Source organism: Anastrepha ludens, chromosome 6 (assembly GCF_028408465.1).
Source record: "Anastrepha ludens isolate Willacy chromosome 6, idAnaLude1.1, whole genome shotgun sequence".
NCBI classification, from domain to species: Eukaryota; Metazoa; Arthropoda; class Insecta; order Diptera; family Tephritidae; genus Anastrepha; species Anastrepha ludens.
This window is the reverse complement of record NC_071502.1, coordinates 19,780,311-19,807,690: the sequence shown is the minus strand read 5'-3', so window position 1 is coordinate 19,807,690 and position 27,380 is coordinate 19,780,311. Positions and strand designations below refer to the sequence as shown.

The following is a 27,380-nucleotide window of genomic DNA, read 5'->3' as shown; positions in this document are numbered from 1 at the left end:
AAAAATTGCTTGGTGGTCACCTTCTTTTGGATTCATTGATGAATATTAAGAAATCCGGAAGATGAAGAGCATGAACTTTATCCTTGCTTAGTACATCGACACCCAACAGCCTAAGTATGACTCTACAAAACGCCGGACAGCTACAGAGAAAATGCTCGGCAGTGTCCTCGTTTTCCCCGCAAAATAGGCATATTGGGTCGTCAGTGATTCCCATGGCAGTCATATGCTGACCACAGGCATTGTGCCCTGCGATTACCCCCACCAATAATCTCAGGTCCTTCCTCCTAAGTTTTAGGAGAAAGCTCGCTAGTTTCCTGTTTGGTTCTTTCACAAAGCACTTGGCTACTCTGCGGAAGCCCAACTCAGGCCAACGTCTTATATGGGTAGATCTCATGGCAACGTCAATCTATATTTGATTCAATGCAGAATTGACAACTAGAAAGGGTTTAGGGCTTACTGGCATGCTTACAGAGCCTTCATTAGCCAGTTTATCAGCGAATTCGTTCCCTGTTATATCACCGCAACAAAGTCCTGAAATCGCTAGCCGGCAGTACTTGTGGCAAAGGCAAAGAAATGTTATTGGCGATATTCAAATTAATTAGTCGACCGGTTTAAAATTACGCTGCGTCTGTCTGATCGCCTGTAACTGGTGTTTCGCAGTGGACTAAGCTCATGCCAAGGCATTACAATCAGAACAGCCACGGGATGCCTCCTGACGTCCCCTCTGCAACCCCTACATAATGAGGCAGTAATACTCCCAGTCAAGGAGCACAACCAAATGCTTAGCACAGTTCCTAGAACTTCCTCTCAGACACATCAGGCAGAGGCATCTCTTAAATTATTCTGACGAGATCCAGGGCAAAACGAAAGGACAACTACTGAACCGGAATATGTTAATACATACACTAAATGGCATTCATTGGGAGACACTTACCACCTTCCTAAACCTCCGACCTCTGAATGCCGTAATCGGAGGCCAACCACCACCACCTATAGCCAATGAAGAGCCTCAGCTACCCTGAGAGAACCGCGTAACTTTGGCACAACGCTGTGGATACTGTAGCAGTTTAAGCCCCTACCTATACAGAATTGACCCCCACATACCTAACATATGTCCAGCGTATGAAGACATACCCCATGACACTAACGAGTTATTCACATTCCCTTTCAAATCTGTTCACCTAACACCCCACCCTCTTTGCACCCAATCTGTTGAAATAGCGCGTTTTCTGGGTCTACCGTTAGATGAGTTAGACGAAGACGATCCGCGATTACATCGCACTGACAGAGTTTAGTAAGGCGCTACAACAAGATCAAGGGTTTCATTGATTTTATCGACTTTTTCGACGATTAATCTACCAGAGAAGTAATAAAGAATTTTTAGATGCAATCTTTGAAACTTTAAAATATTGCAATACTGTAGCTTTAATGATATTTTTTTGTCCAATTTTATCCGGAAATCTATCTCCTCGAAAAGTTATGCAATTTCAACATAAAACTTTCAGAGATTACTGATCATGGCCTCCTCTTTTCAATTGACGCGATAAATGCTTAGCGATTTAACCTAGTGAATTTAAAAAAGTGTGCCAGTCGTCTCTTCCTCGTGTTAACCGGCGCCAGTTGGGCACACCAAATGAAACGAAATCTTTCTTCACTTAATCTTTCGAACGCAGAGAAGGACTTCCTATTCCTCTGCTACCATCAGCTGGTACCGCATCGAATACTTTCAAAGCGGGTGCGTTTGTACCCATTGTACTGTGTTTGTATCCCGCCAACGAAGCCGCTGGATCTTTATTAGCTGCGCCATATCTATGTCGTCGTAAAGCTCATGCAGCTTATCGCCTACGATACTCGCCGTCACCAACTTGCAAAGTTCAAGACATCTGTCGCCGAATATTTCTCGAAAGCACTCCAAAGGACACACGTTAGGACGGGCAGGATGGGACCCTTGTAGAGAGTTAGTTTTGCTCGTCGAGAAAGAACTTTACTACTCAATTGCCTATTTAGTACAAAGTAGCACTCCGTTGGATTTCAAGGCTGACATTGGTATCGGTGGTTCGCAAAAGGATCAGTCAATGAATGCGGTAAATCGTGGAATCCACTAAAATTGTGAACACCAGGTGGAAATGCTTTATGGAGGCCCTATGATTCAATGGGAGTCTAGGGATTATGATGATGACAAGCAAAAAAAACTATTTTTTTTAATATTTTATTTTAATTTTTATTTTTATTTCTGAAATATTGTTTAAAATGTAATATCTCTAAAACGATTAAGTTTCAGACATGATGCCATATAGCAAAATTAATTAGAAGTGAACTAAGTTATAATGCCCTTTAATACTGAAAATTTATCCCTGAACAGTCCCGCTGTACTATATTTTTCGCTTGTTAAAAAAGTTCACCTTTTTGTAGATTCTTGTGATCTATAACTACTTAATGTTTGTTTGTAAATTAACAATTTATGGCTTGTACTAACTCATATCCAACATCTAATTTTTCGCAGAATATTGTGATGTACCCTAACCCGAATCTATACACCTGCACAGCGCGCATTTGGCTACGCGAAATCGGATTCTCACTAACTTACGGCGCTTTGATGTTGAAAACTTGGCGGTAAGTACAGCTTTCATTTAGTTAAAAAGCAAATTTTATGCTCCACAAGAAAGACACTTAATTGCGTTAAGTGAATTGCGCAGGTAGAGAGAAGAATTAAATTTGGCTTTAGATCTAGGCGTCAAAACTCCTTTGGCCGAATAATTCAATAGTTCCTTTTCATAATAAACTTAGTTATGCCACTTAGGAAAACTAACAGCTAATATTAGAGCTCATGCGCATACAAATATTTTTATGCTCTCATAATTCTGTTAAGCTCTCGAGGTCATACATTTGATGTGAAGATTAGTTGATGCGTAGGTTAAATAAGGTTAGGTTGCGGTGGTTGCTACTCTCAATGAGCATAAGGAGGTACCCACTTATGTCTGAAGCTCCGTTGCGATGCCACTTGTTTGGATTCAAGCTTACCTGTCTAACTCCGAATGTGATGAAATCGCTCGATCCCTGTAATAAACTATGAAATATTGTGAATTACTGCGATTTCTAATTCTACCGCGCATCTAAAGAGGGAAGAGTTAAGACAGCGATGCCGCGCTCTCGCACGATCGGGACAGTAGGAGAGAAAGTATTCAAAACTCTGCACTTTCTCCACGTTTCAGTGGTTGTTCTTGAAGTCATGGTGAACAGATTTTTAAGTGTGTGGCCAATGTCAGACCGTTAGCCGGCTGTCGCGAGTTTGATAGAATCAGCTGATGTGCTGACGTAGCAGCGGTTATGAATTGGTTCGTTAAAAAAACTAAGAATGTGTTAGTGATACGTAAAGGATTTTCCAATAACTGATGTTATGGAAAGATGGAATTCGTGAGGCTATCGCGGACAGAGAGCAGCCACTTTGCAATCCGGTTATGGAAAATTTCATGCAAAGGATATTGTCCTTGGTGGTCATGGTGGTCATTTGCCTGATGTTATTTTCCACTATTAACGACCTACCTTCCTCTTTATAATGAAATAAACATCTGATCATTTATAATAAAATATAGCATTTTTCTTCGAATAACACCTCTTATTGGAAAAACCTTTATATGAAAAAAATGAACACAGTCTCACTTCGTTGAATTCTGAACAACGATTGATTGGACGAGTGTGTGAACGGGTGCGAAATTATAGTATAGATTTCGGCTGGTGAGTGCCCTGTGATGTGGCAGCTGAAGTTGCCCTCACAATTTTTTTTTCACCACAGTTAATGGCCAAACCTAGTAAATTTATCATCTTTGGCCTGAAGTTATTTGAGAGGATCCCCACACGTTCCCTTGAGTTGCTATTAGGCAGTGGTTCTTGATGATAGTAACTATAATAATGGAAGGTAGGTTGAGAATGATGAGAGATCAAGTGCTGTGTTCATTTTTTTATACCAGACTTGCCTAGTTTACTCGCAAGTGGTCTCCATGGTTAATTTATTACTGGTCCGTATGAAGTAGGTCCACTTTATCCAGTACATGAGGATAAAGGAATGCCCTAGCATTGTGTAAAATTCACTGAATTAAGATCAGTTTTCCCCCTAGCCAGATCACCCGTGAGACAATCCCCAGAAATATCTCTGTGTTTAAGGGCCTAGACTACATTCGAGTGAACCGCTTAGGCAACTCATTCATATGCTACTTTTTGATTGGCGCGATAACCTCTTAAACGCCATTAATTTTATTCTTGTGCTAACCAGCCACTGAAGCAAAGACCTTCTCCACCTTATTTTTCCAACGCAGAGGACGCCTTTCTCTTCCTCTACTACCATCAGCTGGTACCACATCGAATTCGTTCAGAGCTGGAGCGTTTGTATCCATTCGGACGACACGACCCACTCAACGTAGCCGCTGGATCTTCGCTGCGCTATGTGTGTGTCGTCATAAAGTTCATACAGCTTATCGCTCCATCGCCTATGATACTCGCCGTCACCAACTTGCAAACCTCCAGAAATCTTTCGCAGAATATTTCGCGAAAGCACTCCAAGGGACGCCTCATCGGATGTTGTCGTCGTCCACGCTTCTGCGCCACACGTTAGGATGGGCATGATGAGAGCCTTGTAGAGTGTTATTAGGTTCGTCGAGAGAGGGTTTTACTACTCAATTGCCTACTTAGTCCAAAGTGGCTCTTGTTGGCACAAGAGATTGTCCGTTGAATTTCAATGCTGATATTTTTTTCGAGTTAATGCTGCTTTCTTGATAAATGAAGTCTCTTACAAGCTCTCATATAAATTAGTTCTTCATTTAATTGCTCCTTTAGACGAAGTATTATTATACGATTTTATGGCAGCTTGTCTGTCGGAATAGATATACTAGCGGTTGTGCTGCAACGGACGAGTCCCTGAGCCACAATGAAACTCCTTCAGGCAAACTGATTTCCTCAAAATTAACATAGTACAGGTCATTGTTTTAGACGAATGTATGTAGCAGAGTCACTAACCTCTCCAATACGAGTCAGTGTGGGCGTTAAATTACATGAATAAAAAATAATTCTACCTAACCTGGTTGAAGTATATTCCGACTTCAGGATATTGCCCCGCTTTATACGCTTAACCTCGTAACGCAATCATCAAATTGCCTGGCCGCGTGTAGACCAACCTTCGCGTTCATCCTGTTCTTTTCCCCTCTATTGTAATTTTTGTTCTGTTTGGCCGAGCACCTCCTCCAATTCATAAAGTGCGTCTTGACGTTGTGCCACAAATGCAGGAACTTTAAGTCTCCACCTCCAAACGGCTGATTATTTCTTTACCTACAAAAATACACTCGGAGGCTTACCATTTCCTGTCAAGGGGCTGTCGCTATTAGAAAAATACTTTTCTACTATTTTAGTGATTCGCACATTTTTGCTTCAACACTTTAATTCGCTTTAGTGAATGAATATTGCTTTAAAGCATTTAAGATATTCTCAACCAAATACTCATGCATATCTGCCTTTCTCTTCCTCTTTTTTGCATTGCAGCATTTCGGTGATATTTCGTGTACGTTCAGCGAAAGCGGTGAAAATCACAGACGCAGCACTATTGAAGCGACTTGGCATTATTTGCGGTGTCATTGGTACGTGCCTGCTGGTGCGTACATTGGTTGCACCGCCCGATGTTGTGGTCGGCCGCACTGCCGATGATCTGAAAGCGTTTTTATGCAAAACGGATTACTGGGATTACACGTTCACATCAAGTAAGTACGCGTGCTCGATGAAAAGGGAAAGCAGACAAAATAGATAAGTAAAAGCAAAGAGTGGAAAAATATTCGCAAAAAAAAAAACCAAAAAAAAACCTAAAAATAAATTTCTTAGAATATGAAATATGTATTTTTAAACTTTTGTCGCTTCTTGCGCGCACTCAACTAAAAGATTATCGATTAGATTTACAAGTTACAAGACAGCTCAGACAAAGGATGAGACAGATTTTGTTGAATACTTAGGCCACACTGTCTTAAGTAGCTTAAAAAGTTGTTGCATGCCATGAGGCGCTAGCAGCAGTTTGTGCTTGAAGGAAGGATGGCAAGTGTCGCACATACCGGTATGCTTGTCACACACCAACGCACGCGTGCTTGTGCATGCTTTGGCGAGATTTTCATACTTACACGCCAAGCATGCCAAGGTCTATGGCTAAATGCATGATATGCGAACATAAAATATTGCCCAAACATGTACACTCTCACCCTTATGGCTGCCGAACATGCTGACCCAGCATTGCGTGACGCACTTGAACGAGTTAAGAAGCCGGCACATCGTAACCATCTCAGCAGCAGAGCTCCAAAATCATGGCACCTCCCACCCCTGGTGTTCACCAGGCCATTTGATGATGGGCCGTAGCCAGATATCGGTCGATGAGGGGTTGTGATTTTATAAGAAATTTTAATAAAAAGTGTACCCATAAGCGTAACATGATTTGTCTATGATGTTTTGGGTAAATTTAATACTGCACGATCCTTCATTTAGTGGAAACAGGGGTCTGCACAAGACTGTGGTGCCAATGATAATCTCTCTTTTGTTTCCCAATGCATTAAGCATTGTTTATAGCTACATCGTAGAAAGAGTTTATTTCATTTTAATAATTTTTTAATGAAACTATAATTGAGTTTGCTAAATACCACAAGTAAATCCAAGTTTCAACCTAGCGCAAATTAAAAAAAAAGTTCAACAAATCCTCGATATTTTTTTATACAGAAGAATCACTTAACACAGTCATGCAAAAAATGTGTCAAAATTCAATACATTTAATACAATTAAAGCCTTCACTTACATGCGAAAATTCAATTTGTATGCCCGAGTAAAAAACTTCACATTCTAATGAAAATTTGTTGATTTTTTTTTTTAATTTGCAGAAAGTTTGAAACTTAGATTTACTTGGATTTTGTAATAGAATAAATTATATATATTTCCATTAAAAATTAATAAAATTAAATAAAAAGGAAATACAAAACCACAAAAAAAAACAAAGAATATCTCATTCCTCAAAACCCAAAAACGTATCCTTTCCACCCTTACACCCGAACAATAGTCAGCGCATTACTTGCATTGTGGGTGCTAAAACAAGCAACAATAAGGAAAAGCACACAGTTACCCATTGCATCAATCAGTGTCGCTAGCAAGAGGAAGCGGGCAACCGCGATAATAGCACAGACACACGAAATTTAGCGAAGTCCTCAACCATCTGTGCAATCCTTCTGGCAGAAAAAGGTGATACACAGATGGCACTTTAAGCAGTAAGAAGACGTTGTTCCTAAGCAACAACAGGTGGGCATTCCCACTATTTACGACTGATAGCGGTAGGCTAATTACCTACCCTGTCAGAAATCTTATAGATTAACTAACCAACGCAAGACTGAGTCTTATAGAGACCCTATGCTCCCTATGAAGTGAACAAGAACAAAAAATAAAAAGGCATCACAACTTGTCAATAAATCTCTGCGCTATACTTATTTAACGCAGTTTATATAGGGTGTTTTTTTTAGCTGCATTCGAACTACCGATATCGATACCTATAGCTTGACAGCTGAGCATGGCAAACTGTGTTGACACTTCTGTTAGGTTTCACGACTGCCATAGCCGAATGGTTGGTGCGTGACCACCATTCGGAAGTGCGTAGGCATAGAAACATGAAACACCGAAATGATAAAAAAAACAGTCGCCCCTCGACAGGCAATGGCAAAACTCCGAGTGTTTTTCTGCCATGAAAAAGCTTCCCATAAAAAACTAGATATTTGCCGTTCGGAGTCGGCTTGAAACTGTAGGTACCCCGATTTGAGGAACAACTTCAAGACGCACACCGCAAATGGGAGGAGGAGGAGCTCGGCCAAACACCTAACAGAAGTGTTTTGTTTTGTATTTCTTAATAAATTATATATTCCGATGACATTCTCAATCGAAAATAAACAAACTATATAAGAAAACTATCGTAATGCAAATTATATGCTGCTTGGACTACCCAGCCAGACGTGTACGCGCCAATAATTTATAATTTTCTTTAAGGTTGGGTAAACTGTGCTGACATTTCTGTTTCTGTTCAGTTTAAGTTCGGCAAGTCATCATAAATCCTTTAGAGCCAGAAAAACGTTGCCAAATTGTGGAAACTTACTTTGAAAAAAGAAAGAAATCTCTTCAAAACCTCCATAAAGCACTGGCGACATTATTGGTCTTTACTTCTTTCGAAATGAGGGAGGAGCAACCGCTACTGTAAATGGCGAGCGCTATCGAACCATACTGACAGCCTTTGTGTTTACAAAAAAGCATCAGCTAAGCATCGACGACATTCAATTCCAAAAAGACGGCGCAAATAGCCAATTAGTGCGCCTTATAGCCGATTTATTGCCATATTCAAGTCAGCATAAAATCTGGTCACGTGGCGTCAAGATTTATTGAAAAAACTAGTAAAAAATTCGACTGGCCGAATCGTCCATATAACTCATAGCTGCGGCGTACATATGCCAGTTAGCTTATTCAACAGTTAAATGCCATGAAATTAATTACCAGATTATAATAAAAAAAAGAGTAGATCAAATCTCTTGGGTGTGCAGGTAACATTTCTGAAATTGCTGATGAGCTTGTCAGGAAGAGTTCGACTGAATTGGTCTTAGAGACCTCTTACCCGATCATAGGCATACCCCTGACAGTTGTTAAAGGGGAACTGCACAAATTATTTCTCAGGAAATCGCAAAAAAGATGAAGCCGCATTTCTTCATGAGCTATTTCAAAAACCCTTTGGCCCCAATACGATATACGAAGGTCTCAGAAAGTCCTTTGGACTCCTCGCCATTTAATTTCCAAATTCGTAGCTGGCACACACGCGGAAAAGCTAGGGTTATCATTTAATGACTAAGATCACTGGGTGCTCCTTTCTCCGACTGTCTGGAGTATTGCGCCAATCTTAAACCCATCAATCTTCCCCATTATATCAAAAACTCTGGCTGGCTGTAGATATCTACCTGGTGGAGATCTCATAATGGTATCAAAACGTCGCTTTAGTGCTACTTGAGGAGTGACAGACTGGCACTTCAACCATTTGACCTACCTACCTACCTACCTACCTTTCCCGTCTGCGTCATAAGAGAGCAGCATACTGGATCGATAATAACCAAGTTTTTATGATTCAATTTGGGCGAAGTTGATCTTGACAACATCTGGTTTTAACATATCGGAGCTGTGTTCCACGCAGCACGTGAAAGAATCGAATTAAATAAAAAAATAAATAATTGGCGCGTACACTTCTGTTAGGTGTTTGGCCGAGCTCCTCCTCCTATTTGTGGTGTGCGTGTTGATGTTGTTCCACAAATGGAGGGACCTACAGTTTCAAGCCGACTCCTAACGGCAGATATTTTTATGAGGAACTTTTTCATGGCAGAAATACACTCGGAGGTTTGCCATTGCCTGCCGAGGGGCGACCGCTATTAGAAAAATGTTTTTATTAATTTTGCTTTCACCGAGACTCGAACCAACGATCTCTCTGTGAATTCCGAATGGTAATCACGCACCAACCCATTCGGCTACGGCGGCCGAATCGAATTATTGAAGATTATTTGAAGACATGGTGACATTGAATGTCCCCGCCCCCCAAGAGGTTGTGATTTAACACCATTGAACTGCTTTCTGTGGGGTTATTTAAAGTCATTGAATTAACCAGACTCTCTTCATGCCGCAAAAGTCAAACCGCTGTTCCGACATATGATTCGGTGCGATGGAAAAGTGCTCATAAATTGGGTTCATCGGTTCTGTCCCTGTAATGGAATCCAAAGTATTGACTTGCACGGAACAATATTTAATAAGGATATTGAAATTTACTGATATAAACCAGCTATTACGATTTGAGAGAAGGATTATAAGAAAAATCTACGGTCCTATTCGACATGAAGACGTGTCGTATCCGTTAAATAACAAAATTCAAAAGTTTATTGGTGGTGCGAGTATATTTCGTTTAATTAAAGCGCAGCGGATGATGATGGATTCAACATATTTCCACATTATAAGAATCTACCAATAGGAGGAAGAAAAAAAAAGCCGAACAAGAAAGACATGGCTTGCTGACGGCGATGCAAACTTGAAAGTGATGCACGTTCGTAATTGGAAAAATGTAGAAAGAGAGAGAGCGAATTGGAGGAAGATTGTCTAAGAAGCTAAGGTCCAACACCGACTGTGAAGTTAAGAAGAAGAATAGAATTCATGTCAGTTATATAAATGTTGCAACTAGAAAAGTGTTTTTTTTTTTTAAAAGAAATATTATCACGCAGAAGGCCCTCGCCTCATTTGAAATGGTGTTTTTGGGTGTTCTTTAAAAGCGCATAAAACGGAAACGAAAAAAGACTTTTTATTTTTGCTTTGAGTATTTTATTTCTTAATCTATTATTAAAACATAAAAATTTTCTTTTTGCCATATGAGATTCATTCAAAAAGTTTTCAGCCTTCAAAAAATGGTCTTTCAAAAAACAGTATGTCGCTGGCGATACGGATTCCGGGACTCGCAGGTGTCTAAAATCAAAAAGAAAAAATGTTTTAATTCAATATGAATGTTGTTATCGATTTTGGTTTTTGTTTTTGAAATGACCGCAGTTCACACGATAACCCCATTAATTCTATGTTATTTGAAATTTATTTCATCAGCGGCTATATCTGTGTCCATTGTCCATGTGAAGATTTTGAAGGCTGACAACTTTTTGAACGAACCTTGTATAGCAAAAAACAAAATTTTTGTTTTTTAATACTGAATCCAGAAATAAAATACTGAAAAAAAAATAAAAAACCTTTCTTGCTTGTTTTAAGTGCTTTTAAAGAAACACCCAAACAACACCATTTCAAATGAGGCGAGGGTCTTAAGGGGTCACATAGGCTTCGTCGGGTAAAAAAAGGCCTATTTTCAATATTTTGTTTTCTATGTAAAAAAATATTTATTTAATTCAAACATTTTTCCGTCTTATAGATACATATTTAAAGAATAATTTCTGAAATTTTCAAAAAAAAAATTAAAACTCCTCCATTGTGACGTCATTTCCAGTGACCCCTCGAAAAAAAGGAGCGACTGCGTTCATCATCAAAAATGAAAAAAACAAAAATAAGTGTTTTAGTTAAAACCATAAAATCGTGCTTGAACGAAGGAAAGAAAAAAAAGTAAAAATTGGAAGTTTGGCAGACATTTTCCCAAAAAAATGAAAAATTCGGTCAAATTTGCTTGACATTTTGTTTTTTTTTTAAATAGTTGTAATTGGAAAAAAAATCCTTCGTCCAAGCACGAGTAAATTGTATCTCGAACACTTGTGTAAAATTTTATCAACATCGGTTGAGTAGTTTTCGAGAACATTTGACAACACGGTTCCGAGAAAAAGGCGTTTAAAGATTTGAGTAAGAATAAAAGAGTCTCCGAAACTAAACTCGATTTTTGAACTCACGAAACCCATGTAACCACTTAATGAAAAACCCCTTTGCTTTATTTACCAAAAAATATTTTATAAATTTATGCAAAGGCGGTGAATTTTTTTGTTTGCACCTCTTGCATTTCTTCATTTGTTAAGCGAATTCGCTATATAGAGGAAATGCGCAACATCTATACAAAAAATTAACGTCAACTTCAAACCGTGAAACTTGCGATTTGAATTGAAAATTTAAATTGAACTGAATTTGATTCAAAAGATAAAACTAAATGTCCAGAATTTTTCTAAAAATTCAGTATAAAATGTTTGAGGAAAAAGAAATCCATTATTTTCGCTTTAGATGGCGTTAGTGATCGATATCTTCTAAAGTATTAAGGAAAGAAATAATCGAAGTTGCGTAGTCGCAGCATTGCCCAGGAACTAAAGATTAACCATAAAAAAAATTGATTTATTTTTCCCCAAACTAATATTTAAGACAATTTTACGAATTTTTGCAAATTTTTTGCAAATATTTTTATAAAAACTGTTGAACTATATTTGCATAAAAAATATAAAAAAAAATTAATATTAAAAAAAGTCCTCAATGTGTGATGTTTCAGGTCATTTTGCGCCGAAAATAATTGTAGAGCAGTGAAGGTGAGAGTCAAATAATTGAAAGTGTCAAGGCTTACAATTAGGAATACACCTCAGTGCGGCGTTCTCTCTCCACACTTTTAGAACCAAAATGTAAATTCACTGTTTCGAGAAATAAATTCTGGCGGAGTTAAAATCTTCATACAATTGTTTATTTTAAGCCGCTTTCACCTCCTCAGAAGCGCTTCACCTAAGAGGACTCACATTACCTAAACCCTCCTTGCATGCGGCCCTGAACAACACGTGCACCCTTACGAACGCGCATGCATGTGCATATGTTTTTATATATATATAATATATATATATATATATGTAAGGATGTGGGTATATTCAACACCACATTTGGGAAGCATGACCGCATGTATTTTAATATAACAAACCCAGTGTGCCAAGTCACGCAGCAGATTTTACGTATGCAAGGAGGAAAAAATGTAAGCAGAAAATTTAAATGTAAGCGTAGGTAAAGTGCAGCAAAGCGGAAGAAAATTTGAGAGAATTTTCACAGAGGAAATTCAGCTTTCAGCTTTTAATATGTAAATTTAAAGCCAGCGCATCTGTAATGGTGCTTTCGCAATTATTTATGCGGCATGGACGACAAGCTACTTAGCACACATATAAATATGTAGAGGCATATTTCAACTAAACTATGTAACTAATTACACTAGTCTACAGCCAAAAAAAGCACACAAGAACAAACGAATTTTCGTAAAGGTATTATTAATATGTAATTTTAGCATTCAAACTTATTACGATAAGTTATTTGTTACTAGAAAACCCAATCAATGATTTAAAAAAAATTGGTTTTGCGGTGGCCACTTGTCAAATTTTACTTAAGTTTCGTCAAGGCAAAAATAAGAATTTTTATTTTGATGCAAATAACTTTAGTAAATATAAAAGGAATTTTTTCATTTATATCTGAAATGTTTTCGAAATATTTAAAATTTTGGGAAAAAGTAATGTCGTATTTTGTCAATTGAACGCGACATTTAAACATATCTTGCGCTGTGCTTATTGCATCGGATCACACTAAACGGCGATTTGAAGACGACAATCTGTACTGCAAGTGTCTCTTTGACTGTGTTGTGATCGTACGTTTCAGTCTTAAATTATAGCGCAAAGATGGAGTCCACCAAGCAAGAAATTCGTCATATTTTACATTTCGCTCGCTTAGTCAACTACTAGGTGTAGACTACAAAACAATTTCAGAATAATGGATTTCAAAAAAAGCTGGATGTTTGGGTGACACACGTGTTAACGCAAAAAAATCTCTTGGACCGAATCAACGCTTGCGATTCTCTGCTAAAACGGAACGAACTTGAGCCATTTTTGAAGCGGATGGTGACTGGCGATGAAAAGTGGATCACGTACGACAACGTCAAGCAAAAACGATCGTGGTCGAGAAACGGCGAGCCGGCGCAAACCATCGCCAAGCCCGGATTGACCGCCAGGAAGGTTTTGCTGTGTGTTTGGTGGGATTGGAAGGGAATTATCCACTATGAGCTGCTCAACTATGCCCCGACCCTTAATTTGGTCCTCTACTGTGAGCAACTTCACCGTTTGAAGCAGGCGATTGACCAGAAGCGCCAGAATTGGTCAATAGGAATGGGGTTGTGGTCCACCAGGACAACGCTCGTCCTCACACATCTTTGATGACCCGCCAGAAGCTACGGGAACTCGGATGGGATGTCCTATCGCACCCATCATATAGTCCGAACCTGGCGCCAAGTGACTATCGTCTCTTCCGGTCCATGCAAAACGCCCTTGGTGATACCAAGTTGGCCTCAAAAGAGGCTTGCGAAAACTGGTTGTCTGAGTTTTTTGCAAATAAGGAGGGGGGGGTTTATAAAGGGGGGATAATAAAGTTGCCTTCTAAATGGCAATCAGTTTGCGAACAAAACGAGTCATATTTGACTTGAATCAGATAATTCTAAGTACGTTAAATAAAGCGTCAAACTTCGACCACAAATACGACATTTCTTTTTCCCCAACCCAATATTTCACAGAAAAAATTCATTTTTTCAGAGAAAATTGGCTGTCAGACTTTATGTCTAAGGCAAAACACGCATATACTAAAGGCAGATCCACAGAGACTGCATTACACTCACTAGTGTTAGTTATAGAGAAAGCTCTAGAGTGCAAGGAATATGCTTTAGGAGTACTTCTAGACATTAGTGTTGCATTCAACAATGTGTCGAGCGAAGCTATTTTAAGGGACAACAACCCGCTGTTTATTCATGGATAACGAACCTGTTAGGTTGTAGAATATTAAAGACGGAATGGAACGAAGCTAAACTCACTAAAGTAGCATGCGAGGGTACGCCACAGGGTGGTGTTCTATTGCCATTTCTCTGGCTACTGAGTTACTAAATAAATTTGAAGGTAAGGCATCGAAACTAGTAGCACATGCAGATGACCTAGCCGTAGTAGTGACAGGCAAATACCTAAATCCCGTGAGTGCCATAATGAATAATACACTCGCAGCAGTGCATGAATGGGCAACACGGGCATACCTAGGGATAAATGCTGACAAAACGGATATGATACTTTTTACTAGAAGGTACAATATCCCCTATTGGTAAACCCCAATGGTAAATGACGTGGAACTAACTCTTAAAAACCACACAAAGTACCTTGGAGTAATTTTCGATAGTAAATTAGGAATAAAAAGGCCAGTAACGCACTATACGCATGTAAAAATATGCTGGGAGTTACATGGGTCCTGCTATAATGTATTGGTGCTACTCAGCCCATATTACTATACGGTGCTCTGGTGTGCTGGACTGCGTTAAGAAAACCGACATATAAAAAGCCTGTGGAAAGTATTCAACGTCTTGGTACACTCTGCCCATCAGGTGCATTGAGAACTACTCCAACGGGAGCGCTTGAAAGAATAATCAACTTGTCACCGATTGATATTGCGGCGAAATGTCTAGCAGCTTAATCCGTCATAAGACTCAGCGCAACAGGCCAAATGGACTATATGACTCCGAAATGCAATTGGGTGAAGAAATTTCGAACAACAATAGAAGAAGAGGGATGGAAAAGAGGAACGAAACCTAACCCATAAACTCTTAATATACAGCGTGAACGATATGACCACCTTCACACTGCTTGTATCTGTAAAACAGCTCACGACATCAACGTCAAAATTGTTCTAATGACAGTTCAATATATTGTTTATAAGCCATCAAAAGCATTTGCGTGTCAGTTTTGTTGAATTTTTTTTTTCTGTGATGGAATTCAAACGTAATAGTGTGATTGCGGTATATTTAGCTGGAAAATCACAACCAGCCATTGTTCGCGAGTTCAGTCACCTCAAAGTGAATAAAATGTTTGTGTATCGCACTGTAAAACGTTACAACGATACTGGTAGCATTGCAAAACGCTATGGAGGTGGACCAAAACAAACCGCAACAACGCCAGAAATGATTCGGAAAGTGAAGGCTCGACTTGAACGAAATCCACGTCGAAGTGGAAGAAAAATGGCCAAAGAACTGAAAATATCGCAAGACAGCATTCGACGCATATTGAAAAATGAGCTCAAGGTCAAGGCTTACAAGTTCCAAGAAGCACACGGTCTTTCACTCCAGCAAAAAAAGTGCGGTGCGAAAACAAAGGAGTTGTTGCGCTTGCAACAACGTGGCGAATTTCCTAACATTGTGTTTTCTGATAAAAAAAAATCCCAATTTAGCAGTTCATAAACACTCAAAACGATCGTGTTTACTTGACCGAACGCTCATACGAGAATGTGAGCCTACATATGGCCACTCGAAGCAATTTCCCATCGCAAGTAATGCTTTGGGCCGCAGTGACCGCTGATGGACGCTCTCCAATCGTTTTTATCGAGTCTGGTGTCAAAGTGAATGCGACTTATTATCGGGAAAATGTTTTAGAAGCTGCTTTAGAGTCGTCGACATGCAAACATTTCGGTCGTAGACCATGGACGTTCCAACAGGACTCGGCACCGTCTCATAAAGCTCGTGTGAACCAAGAATGGTTAAAAAATCATGTTCCACACTTCATTTCGTCCACACAATGGCTTTCGAATTCGCCAGACGCAAATCCGATGGACTATTCCATCTGGTCCATTTTGAAGAGCAAGGTGAGAGCTAAAAAATATGCCAGTATGGATGCACTAAAAAAAGCGGTTATACGAGAATGGGCCAAAATACCTCAAGATCACATTCGAGCAGCATGCAACTCATTTTTTGACCGTTTGAAGGCTATAGTCAAGACAAAAGGTGGTCATATCGAGCTAAAGTGAATATACGTTAAAATTGTAATCATTTCTGAACAATTTTGTCTTAGAAATCAATAAAAACTAATTTCACACAAAAAAGTTATCGTGTTTTAAATAGGTAACACTTCATATCGTTCACCCTGTAGATTTGCTGACACACAATTCGCTAGCGGCACAATCGAAAACAAGGATAACTGCGAAAATTTTGCAATGGTGTGGAAGAGAGGCAAACTCTAGAATACCTTCTATGTTCTTGCCCTGCGTTAGCTAGATTAAAAGGCTTAGGAGCTCTACAAAATGAGAGGTTAGAATGTCTATCGGGGTTAGAGCTTCAGAGTTTACTTAGATTCGCAAAGACCACAGGCTTATTACCAGAAGTCTACTAAAAAGAAACGTAAAGGTTTAGCTCCATCTGGTAACACTAATGGCTAATAGGTCTATGTGATGGCTTTCAGCCCTCTTGGTCAACGTAACCTAACCTAACCTAATATTTCACAGATGTTTTACTTACATAAGAAACATTTAAAAAATGCATTATATATTGTATTTTTGTTTTTATTTACAAAGACAGAAAAATATCGGATGCTTGTACTAACAAATAAACAAAAAGTGGATGTACGCAAAATAAATTTCGTTTTAGAGAATCGTTAAAATCGAATATTTCGAGAGCTGTCAAGTTTTGGTGACCAGAAATTATCTAAATAATAATGCCTTTAAGTAACTTTATGTATTATAAATCCCGTGTGCGGCTTTTTTCTGATTAATTTTTTTATAAATTTTGTATATCTCAAACTCAAAAAAGCACGCACACATTCATACATAGGCACACAAGGGTGTTGTACGTGCACAAATGCATAAAGCCACTAGTTCACAAGTGTGTTTGTTGTAACCATGCAGGAGTTTGGTATGAAATGTGTGTCACATTAGGTTGTACAAGTACAAAAACAAAGATTCGAACTAACTTACTTACTTACTTAATCAAATATGCGCAGCACATGTGCGACAAGCAAAAATTCAAGAAAAACTTGAAAATATTACCAAAGGGTAAAGGATTTTGCAAACCGAAAACTGTCGCGTTCATGATGGCAAAAACAAAAAAATCGCTCGTAGGCAAGAAAAATTCTTGCGCTCACTCTTGAACAACGTAGAAACCTAAAATTTTTTAAGATTTTTGCCTGCCCACGCGCACATCATTAAATCAATATTCGCATAAATTTTAAAGCAGCTTAACAACTTTCAACTTCCGGCGAAATGTAAATGAATTCTTGCATTTGAATAGTTTTCTTATTTCTAAATTTTTTATTATTTTGCTTTTTCTTAAGAACAAATGTCACTCCACTCACTTACATGAATTGACTTCATGTAAATAAAGAGGACAGTGTGCGTTTAAGAAGTTTTAAGCTGTTTAAAGTATAACTAAAATTAAGTGAAATAAGAAGAAATACATAAAAATCAACAGTAAATGCTTTCATCGGTAAAAGTTTATTTTGACCTTCTTAAAATAATATTTTATTTCCCTACTTAACTACTTTGCTTTTTTTTGTCTTTTTTCCATTATAAAACTTCCCACTCATCGAAATGTTATTACCGCACAGTGGAGGTTCTATTTCTCGCCTGGGGTGTGCGACTTTGCATTATGGTGCGGAAAGCGCCGTCCGAATTCAATGAAAGTCGCTTTATTTCGATGGCCATCTATAATGAATTTCTGCTGACTTGCTTCCTCAATGTCTCCATGTAAGTACTGGTCACACAAAGTAAATAAAAACACAAAACAAAATAAAAAAAAAAAAACAAAAAACAAACACAATTTATTTTAAGTGCTTACATATGCTAACTAACAACAGGGCAATCCAATTACAAGTTTCTGCTTTAATACGAATCGCAGGCTATTTTGATGCTGCACGTCTGAAAAGTGTTGCGATGCGAGTAGAGAACTAAACAGCTAGCGAAGTGAATGGATTGAAGTGAGTTGTCATTTTACTTTACGCAGGTCTACTAAGTGACTCTAATCAATTATAAGTACCAAAGATTAGCGAAATCAGTTTATTAAATTTAGGGATATTAGAATAGACAGGCAAAATTAAGAAGCGAATAGGTTTTAACCACAGAGAAAATTGAGCTTCACGCCCTAACTTTCGCACTAAAAAAGGCAAATAAGTACAAATCGTGATAAGGGGTCCCGGTGGTCTAGAACTCGAAAATTTAGGGAATTTTCAGTAATTTTTTTACTATAAAAAATAGAAAAACGATTGTTGAAACACAGAAATTCCCACTGGGACAACGCAACACATTACCGGTGCAGACACAGAACCATAGCAGTGCACTGAGTTCACTATACTTAGCGGTAGGTCAGTTTCATCGTTCAATTGGATGTCCCGCTAATCGGGAGCCAATACAAAAGTGCGTGCATAAAAAATGTAATTTCGGCACGACAAACATCACGGCACCACTCGTAGTAGCTGCAGCGAAAATCACACCACCATACATCACCGTTTTCTTTTTCGTCTTCGTCACCATTCTTCGTCATCGCCTACCTACTGCTAAAGGAATTTTAAAATATTCAGTCTTGGATTGACCGCTCAACACACTTGTTTTCATTCCTCGATTCATCGCTCAACGCACCTGTGCTTTAAAATACATTTGGTTATAACATTAGACAACTTACAAATAAATCAAAATAAAGTTTAATAATTTTTCTAATATAGAGCTAGAAAAACGCTTCTAGCTCCAACACCGATATTTAAATTTTTTAGGGTTTTTATTTAAATTTTTTTTTACATCCAAAAATGAAAACAAAAAATTTAATTTTAATAATTTAAAAAATGGCGCTGCAGCTGACCCTCCATTTTGGCTCTTCTATTTATCTGAAACACAAAAACCAAAAAAAATATGAATCAGTATGACTGTAGCTATGTCCCGTACTAGAATAAAGAAAAAAAAAATTGACAAAATGGCGCGACTTTGAATTTGACTCTCTAAAAAGCGGTTTCTTTTCAGTTTTTTATTCAAAAAAATATGAAATAATTGAAGTAATTATATGATTCTTGTACGGACGATAGCCTTTGATGTCGTGAACTACTTATTAAAATTTCAGACGATTCGGTTGAATAGTTTTTTTGTTTTTTTTTTTTTATCGTTTGGAGATAAATGAATCAATAGCTTTTTTTTATTCATCGTCAAAAAATGCTCTAAATTCGGGCCTCTAGACTAGAATACCCCCTTAAGGTTTGAGGTACAGGAGCGCATGGGCCGCTTTCTACCTAGTTAATGGACTGTAGATGTTATAATATTGGGAATTTCAGCATGAAAATTTCACAGTATATTCTCAAAGGCCTATTCATTCGAAATATCGAAAAAACAAAAAATCGATTTTTGGAAATTTCTAGACCACCGGGTGCCCTAAGGAAAAAGTTTTGTTTAGTTATGGGAAGCCTTGTCAAGTATTCTGGATATGGCCTTCACTTTTTCTCAAAATTGGTTTATTTGTAGATAGCTTACATAGCTAATATAAAACGAAGTAAACTAAAGAAAATAAAAAAAAAAGTGTAGTTAATTTTCTAATTTTGTAATTTTAATGTTTTATTTCTTAAGATAAAATATACGAAAAAAAATTTTACGAAGCAAACTGAAGAAAATTCGAAAAAAATTATAGTTTTTAATATTTTGGGATGGACTTTTGTAATTTTTTTGTAATATTTTATTTTTGCAATAAAATATACCTAAACAAAGTTTTTAATTTTTGGAAAATTGTATTTTTTTATTAAAAACTTTTGGGGTAATTTTTAAGAACTAAACTGAAGAAAATATAAAAAAAATTTTAAATTTTCAATATTTTGGTATGGATTTTTGTTATTTTAATTTTCTACCTTTTACGAAAATATATTTAAAATTTTTTTTTTGTATGGACTTTTGTAATTTCTATGTTTTATTTTTTAGGTTAAAATATACTTAAAAAATATGTTTCTTCATTTTAATTTTTGAAAAAACATTTTGAAATTTTTTGTTTTGGAAAATTTTATGTTCTTATTAAAAACTTTTGGGAAATTTTTAAGAACTAAACTGAAGAAAATTAAAAAACAGATTATAACTTTCACAATTTTGGTATGGACTTTTGTAATATTAATACTTTATTTTTACTTTAAAATATACCGGAAAAAATGTTAAATTTTTGGAAAATTTTATTTTCTTATAAAAAACTTTTTGGGGAAATTTTTAAGAAATAAACTGAAGTTAATTTAAAAAAAATATATAATTTTGACACGGGCTTTTGTAATTTTAATCTTTCACTTGTTAGGATAAAATAAACTTAAAAAAAAACTTTCTTTTTATTTTAATTTTTCAAGAATTTTTGTTTTTTGGAAAATTTTATTTTATTATTAAAAACTTTTGGGAAATTTTTAAGAAGTAAACTGAAAATAATATAAAAAAATTTACAATTTTCAATATTTTGGTATGGACTTTTGTAATTTCAAAGTTTTATTTTTACTATAAAATACACTTATTATTTTTTTTTTGGAAAATATTATTTTCTTATTAAAAACTTTTGGAAAATTTTTAAGAAGTAAACTGAAGGAAATTAAACAATTATAATTTGTATTATTTTGGTATGCACTTTTTTTAATGTTTTTTTTTTTGCTATAAGATATACTTACAATTTTTTTTTTTTTTTTCAATTTTAATTTTTGAATAATTTTTTTGGAAATTATTTTCTTGGAAAATTTCATTTTCTTATTAAAAACTTTTAGCAAATGTTTAAGCAGTCAACTGAAGGTAATGAAAACAAATTTTTAATATTTTAACTTTAACAACAATTTTTTTTTTTTAATTTTTGAAAATTTTATTTGTTTTTTTTTTTGGAAAATTTGATTTTCTTATTAAAAACTTTTTTGAAATTTTCAGGAAGTAAACTGAAGAAAATTGGAAACAAAATATAATTTCAATATTACAGTATGGATGTTTGAAATTTTAATGTTTTATTTTTTGAAAATTTTTTTTGGAAAATTCTATTTGCTTATTAACAATTTTTGAGATTTTTTTTATTTGGGAAAAACACATTCTCCCATAGATTTTTTTTTTCATTTTTCCCCCCTGAGACTCAGTAATCATCAAAAATTTCAAAGTGGTATTCCAATGGTATTTTATTTAGCACTGCAAGGCCTTCTGCGATTACTAAGATTTTGGCTTAGAAAACGGTGCAATGATCAGACAAGCGAAAAGATATATTCGTGCCAATGGTTTCGGAGTAGACACACCGCCCCACTTGATCACTGAGCTTTGAGCCATCAGTATATCTACCACAGTATATGACCCCGTTTTCATTATTTATTACATCATTTCCCCAGTCTTCTCTCTATGGAAAATGGATTGTATAAGGTTTGTCTAGGTATGTATTTTCCCAGCCATAAAAGTCGGTGGTGTTAGGAGTACCAGGAAGCATCCCAAGTATACTTGAGTGTCCGTGGTCGTTTGTCTTGAGCATCGATGATTCCCCCAAATCTTAGCATCGCTTGGTGGCCAGCTGTCTAAAATATAGGACAATTGTCAATAAATGCAGCATAACATTTAGAGCCGAAGTTGGCGTTGTTTTGAGCGTGCCGGTAATGCTGAGGATAGCCGCCCTTTAAATAGTAACATTTCTAGCCTCTTGATTGACGTTTTCTTATCAGGGGTTGGCCAGCAGACCAGAACTCCGTAGGTCATAATTGGTCTGAAAATAGCTGAATATAGCCAGTGAACTATTTTGCAAATATATTTATTATATACAATAATATATTTTAAGCCGTTACGTCCTCTGTTATGAGTATTTTTTGTTTGCAATTTCTCACAAAAGACATAAAAACTACTCATCTATTGAAGAGTCAGAGGGTTAAATGATCCACAAAAATATTCCCCGCAGTTTTTACACAGAACTGCTGATCGCATTCTATGTCTTAAATAGAAAAATGCAAATCCTAAAAAAATCAGACGCAAACTATTTTAGAATAGTCCATACACGCATAATTAGTTTTTCCTCTCTAACAGACTTCATTGCTCGCACTTTGTTATATTGGAAAAGTGTGGTTTTGGTTTGCACTTTCTTCCTTAAATCCTTCTTTCTTAAATCTGTAAAATACAAAAAAAAATATGTTAACGCATTTTACTCCTACCACTTTGGACTATTGGAGAAGGTATCCCCTAATTCTCATTAAAAGTTTCAATTAGCACTAAGTTCATAAAATCATTACTAAAATTTTATTATTGTTTTACCTTTAAAAAGAGACTTGTATGCGGATCACCTTTTATTACGTAATTTGACACCAAAATGACAGCAAGGTCAGAAAAGCACAAAACACAATGGCACCGTAAAGCCATCAAATTTATTTTCCTTTTTCATTTTCTTTTTCTCTCTCTCTCTTTCTCTCTGTCAAACAATATTTGCAGGCTATTCCTACAATCACCGGCTAATCCTGACTTACTCTACATCATTTTCTTCTGTCACACTCAACTGACGGTGACACTTTTATTGTGTCTAATATTTGGCAGTAAGGTAAGTGTCACTTCGCTCAGTCCACAAAGAAATAAATGAAAAAAAGAAAACTAACAAAAAAGTTAAAAATGAAAAACCGTTTACTGTTCGTACAAATTACCTTTGTGGGAATTTCGTTGTTTAATCCTCGATTATCTTGTAAATACTTGTTAACAAATTGTTTGTATTTTATTTCAATGTTGTTACTAACTGTATTAGTGTTGTTTCCTTTTTTTTATTTGTTTTTGTTGCTTTTCTATTTCAACAGGTTTACATTGTGCTGCGCAGCGGTAAATCGCATCAAGAGGCCATTGGTATGGGTGCGAAATCCTCCGGCGCCAAATTCAATTTTCGTCCACAAGTGCGCACATTTGCTAATCCCAGCTCGGTTACCACGTCCACCGTTCCCGCACCAGGCACCACTTCAGGGGGTAAGATGACAATCCACACACTCTAGAATTTCATTTTTATATGGTTTTTTTTGTTTGTTTTTATTTTTGTGATGTTTGTTGGTCCTTTTATTTTGTGAAATTTTTTTGCTCTATGGCTTTTAGCGGATTTTATTTAGCTTATTGTCGAATGTATTCAAATTTATTTTGTTCGCTTAGTAATGCGTATAAGATTCAGAACCATCCATGGCTAAAGTGCTTACGAGAATTTTAAAATTTTTGGCCAATAAGAATTTTTTTGTGAGCCTAAAATGTAATTGATTTGGGATGAGATATGTGTATGAAAAAAATTTCACAGATCAACTCGATAAAAAAAAAATTGTTTGTAAATTTTCACAAAGTTTGTTGTACCAAAATTCAAAAGGTACATATAAAATTGCCTACTGAACAATTTTCTAAATAATTTTTATTGTTTTTGAAATTTTTTTTTATGTAAATTTTTTTTTTTTGCAAATTTTCACAAAGTTTTTTTTAATTTTTTTATTTTCATTTTCTTATTTATTTTTTTTTATTTTCATTTTTTGTTTGTTTCTGAATTTTTACAAAGCTTTAGGGGATCATTTCAAACTTACACTCAATAGGCTATAAAATTGCGTACTTAACATTTTTTAAAGACCTTTTCTTGAATTCTTTATTTTAATTTTTTAATTCAAATTTTTTTTTTTTGTGAAAATATTTGGACTTCATTTCAAACTTACGCTTTGTTGCACTAAAATTCAATAGGCTATAAAATTGCGAACTTAACATTTTTTAAAGACTTTTTCTTTAATTCTTTATTAAAATTTTTTTTTATATTATTTTAATTATTTTTTTTTTGTGAATTTTTACAAAGTTTTTGGACTTTACTTCAAACTTCTACTTTCTTATACCAAAATTCAGTAGGCTATATAGTTGCGTAATTAACATTTTTTTATAGACTTTTTCTTTAAATTTTTATATTTAAAATTTTTTTGTTTGTACATTTTCTCAAAGTTTTCGGAGTTCTCTTCAAACTTACACTTTGTTGAACCAAAATTCAATGTGCTATAAAATTGCGTACTTCACATTTTTCTAAATACTTTTTTTTTTAATTTTTTTATTAAAAATTTTTTTTTTGTCAATTTTCACAAAATTTTCGGAGTTCACTTTAAAATTACACTTTGTTGTACCAAAATTCTATAGGCTATAAAATTGTGTTCTTAGCATTTCTTAAAGACTTTTTCTTTAATTCTTTATTTTAATTTTTTTGTATTAATTTTTTTATTTAAATTTTTTTTTCTAAATTTTTACAAAACTTTCAGAGTACACTTCAAACTTGAACTTTGTTGTACCAAAATTCAGTAGGCTATAAAATTGTATTAAAAATATCGCAGAGTCTTGTTCGAACGTGTTCTTTATTTGAACAACCAGGAAGTGAGAAAAAAATGTGTATTTAATGAATTGACATAAATGACATTTAAGTCTAAGTAATATGGGTGATGCCAGATTTGTGATACATTATCCATTTCAACACTTTCCCTCAAATCTGACATCGCTTACAAATTTATTTTATAAATACTCAAGTGTGTTAAATTAGTAATTAAATTAAGTACATATTCCCGAAATATTAATCTTAAATCAGTTTCATTCCGAGATTTTGTATACAATGAATGTGCTTGGTTGCTGACAAACTTTTTGTCAAAACGTCCGCTGGCATCTCTTCAGTGCTAACATATTTTATAATAATGTCTTTTCTTTCAACAGCTTCACGGACAAAGTGATGACGTATATCGACGTGTTTGGTGCGGTTATGGAAAATCGGATTTTTGCTTAGCTTACCGGCGCCTTGGTTGTCATTGTAGATGATTACTGTTCTGTCTTCGCCGGTTATTTCTCTGACTAACCTCTTCAGGTGTATTGCTTCTTTGGTTGAATCAGAAAGCGCCATGTACTCAGCTTCGGTGCTTGACATAGCCACTGTACGCTGTTTTCTGGACTCCCAACTTATTGCTCCGTTCGCTAATTTAAATGTGAACCCGGTATATGATCTTCTGTCGTCAATATTTGACCCCCAATCGGCATCGGCGAATCCTTCTAAGGTGCTGTTTTTGGTTGAAGTGAAAGTCATTCCAAGATTCGGTGTACCTTTTAAATAGCGCAATACTCGCTTTGCTGCCACCCAGTGTGCACTTCCGTAGTTGGTGTTAAATTGACTCAATACGCTTACGATGTGTGCGATGTCTGGCCTTGTTGAAACAGCCAAGTACATTAGTGAGCCAACTAGATTCTGGAATGGCAGTTTGCTTGCAGAATTACGTTCTTCTTCGGTTTTCGGAGACATTGCCTTAGACAGCTTTATGCTTGCGTTTGCAGGTGTGGCGACCGGTTTGCATTCTTCCATGTTAAATTTTTTCAGTAATTGGCTTACGTATTTCGATTGACACATTGTAATAGTTTTTGTGTTTATACATTGATTAAATTCAATCCCGAGGCAAAACTTTATCGGGCCTAAATCCTTCATTTCAAAAGTAGATGCCAGTTCATTTTTTATTTCTTCTAATTTTTGCTTGTTGTTCGACGCTACGATTATGTCGTCAACATATATGGCAATAAGAGCAATAGTGCTTTTCCTCCTGTACATATATAAACACGGATCACATTTCGATGCTGTCATGTTCATATTTTGTAGCTTCTGATCTAGCTTTTGGTACCACAATCTACCCGACTGTTTTAAGCCATAGATTGCTTTTTTCAATAAACAGGCGTTGTCTTTCGTGTATTGAGATGCTTCAGCATCGCTCAATATCTCATGCAAATCGCTGGGCAAAGTCATGTATATTTCGTTTTCTACAGTTCCGTTTAAATATGCGCTTACAAAATCGAGCTGGTGGACCTCTAAACCCATTTCTGCTGAAAAAGCCATTAGCAGCCGTATGGTGTTTAGCCTAGCGACAGGTGCAAAGGTTTCATTATAATCAATTCCAGCCCTTTGAGTGAATCCTTTTGCTACCAGTCTAGCTTTTCTGGTGTCAACACTGCCATCTGATTTGTATTTAGTTCGAAAAGCCCACTTAGATTGGACAATCTTCTTCCCAACCGGTCGATCTACGATTTCCCAAGTATTATTTGACATAAGCGTTCGGTATTCTTTTATCATGGCTTTCTTCCATTCGGTTGCTTCAGGACTTGAGAGGGCTTCTTTACTGGTTTCTGGGTCGGTACTATGGGCTAATGCTGTACTGTGATGTTCATCTTCGAGAACCGCTTCCGGATCACTGGTAGAATTTTCGTCGCTTGATGACATTTCGAAAACTGGTACCATATTGTATTCTAACCGTGGTCTACCGCGGGACTTGATCTTAATTTTCTTTCGGCGGCCTCTACCTCGTTTAAGAGCTCGTGGCGCTTGAACGCCCAAATCTCCAGTTGTTTGGGGTTGTTGTTGTTGGTTTTCGGGAAAATTTACCGGTGCCTTTTCTTTCGTTTGTTCTAACTGCGAATGTATTTCGATGTCTTTCGTTAAAAATTCTTCGTATGTGTCTATATTCTGTTGCGGGACAAACACGACGTCTCTACTTCGACGTATTTTTCTGGCTACGGGGTCCCAAAGGCGGTAACCCTTCGACGTGTCGCAATAACCTACAAATATGCATTTTATGGACTTCGAATTGAATTTACACTTACTTGCACTTTTGTCTAACATGTACGCTGTGCAGCCGATCTTTTGTAAATAGCTGACATGTGGAGTCCTTCCCATCCATATTTGGTAGGGAACTTCACCATTTAAACTTTGTGATGGACAGCGATTGCGTAAATAGTTTGCGGTATTGATAGCTTCTGCCCAATATGCTGGAGGAAGTCCCGATTGTATGAGCATGCATCTGGCCATTTCTACGATGGTTCGGTTTTTCCGTTCGGCCACTCCATTTTGCTGTGGAGTGTATTCGATAGTAAACTCTTGTCGTATACCTTCGGCTTTGAGGAAACTTCTCATAGCATTGCTTGTGTATTCAGTTCCATTGTCACTTCGCAGACATTTAATTTTCTTACCAGATTGATTTTCCATTAAACGTTTATATTCTTTGAATTTTTCTAAAACTTCGCTTTTATGTTTTAGAAAGTAAATTTCGCACCATCGACTCTTGTCATCAATGAATGTGAGAAAG

At 36.3% G+C, this 27,380-nt stretch overlaps 1 protein-coding gene across 1 annotated transcript in view; it reads left to right on the top strand.

Moving 5' to 3' along the window:
• LOC128868526 (uncharacterized) overlaps positions 1-27,380 on the top strand; it is a 461,316-nt gene that overhangs the window by 413,557 nt on the left and 20,379 nt on the right. Inside the window, exons 10-14 of the mRNA XM_054110716.1 lie at positions 2,504-2,613; positions 5,530-5,744; positions 17,898-18,036; positions 22,723-22,828; positions 23,076-23,238. Coding sequence (XP_053966691.1) covers positions 2,504-2,613; positions 5,530-5,744; positions 17,898-18,036; positions 22,723-22,828; positions 23,076-23,238 — 733 coding nt within the window. The remainder of the gene's footprint in view (positions 1-2,503; positions 2,614-5,529; positions 5,745-17,897; positions 18,037-22,722; positions 22,829-23,075; positions 23,239-27,380) is intronic.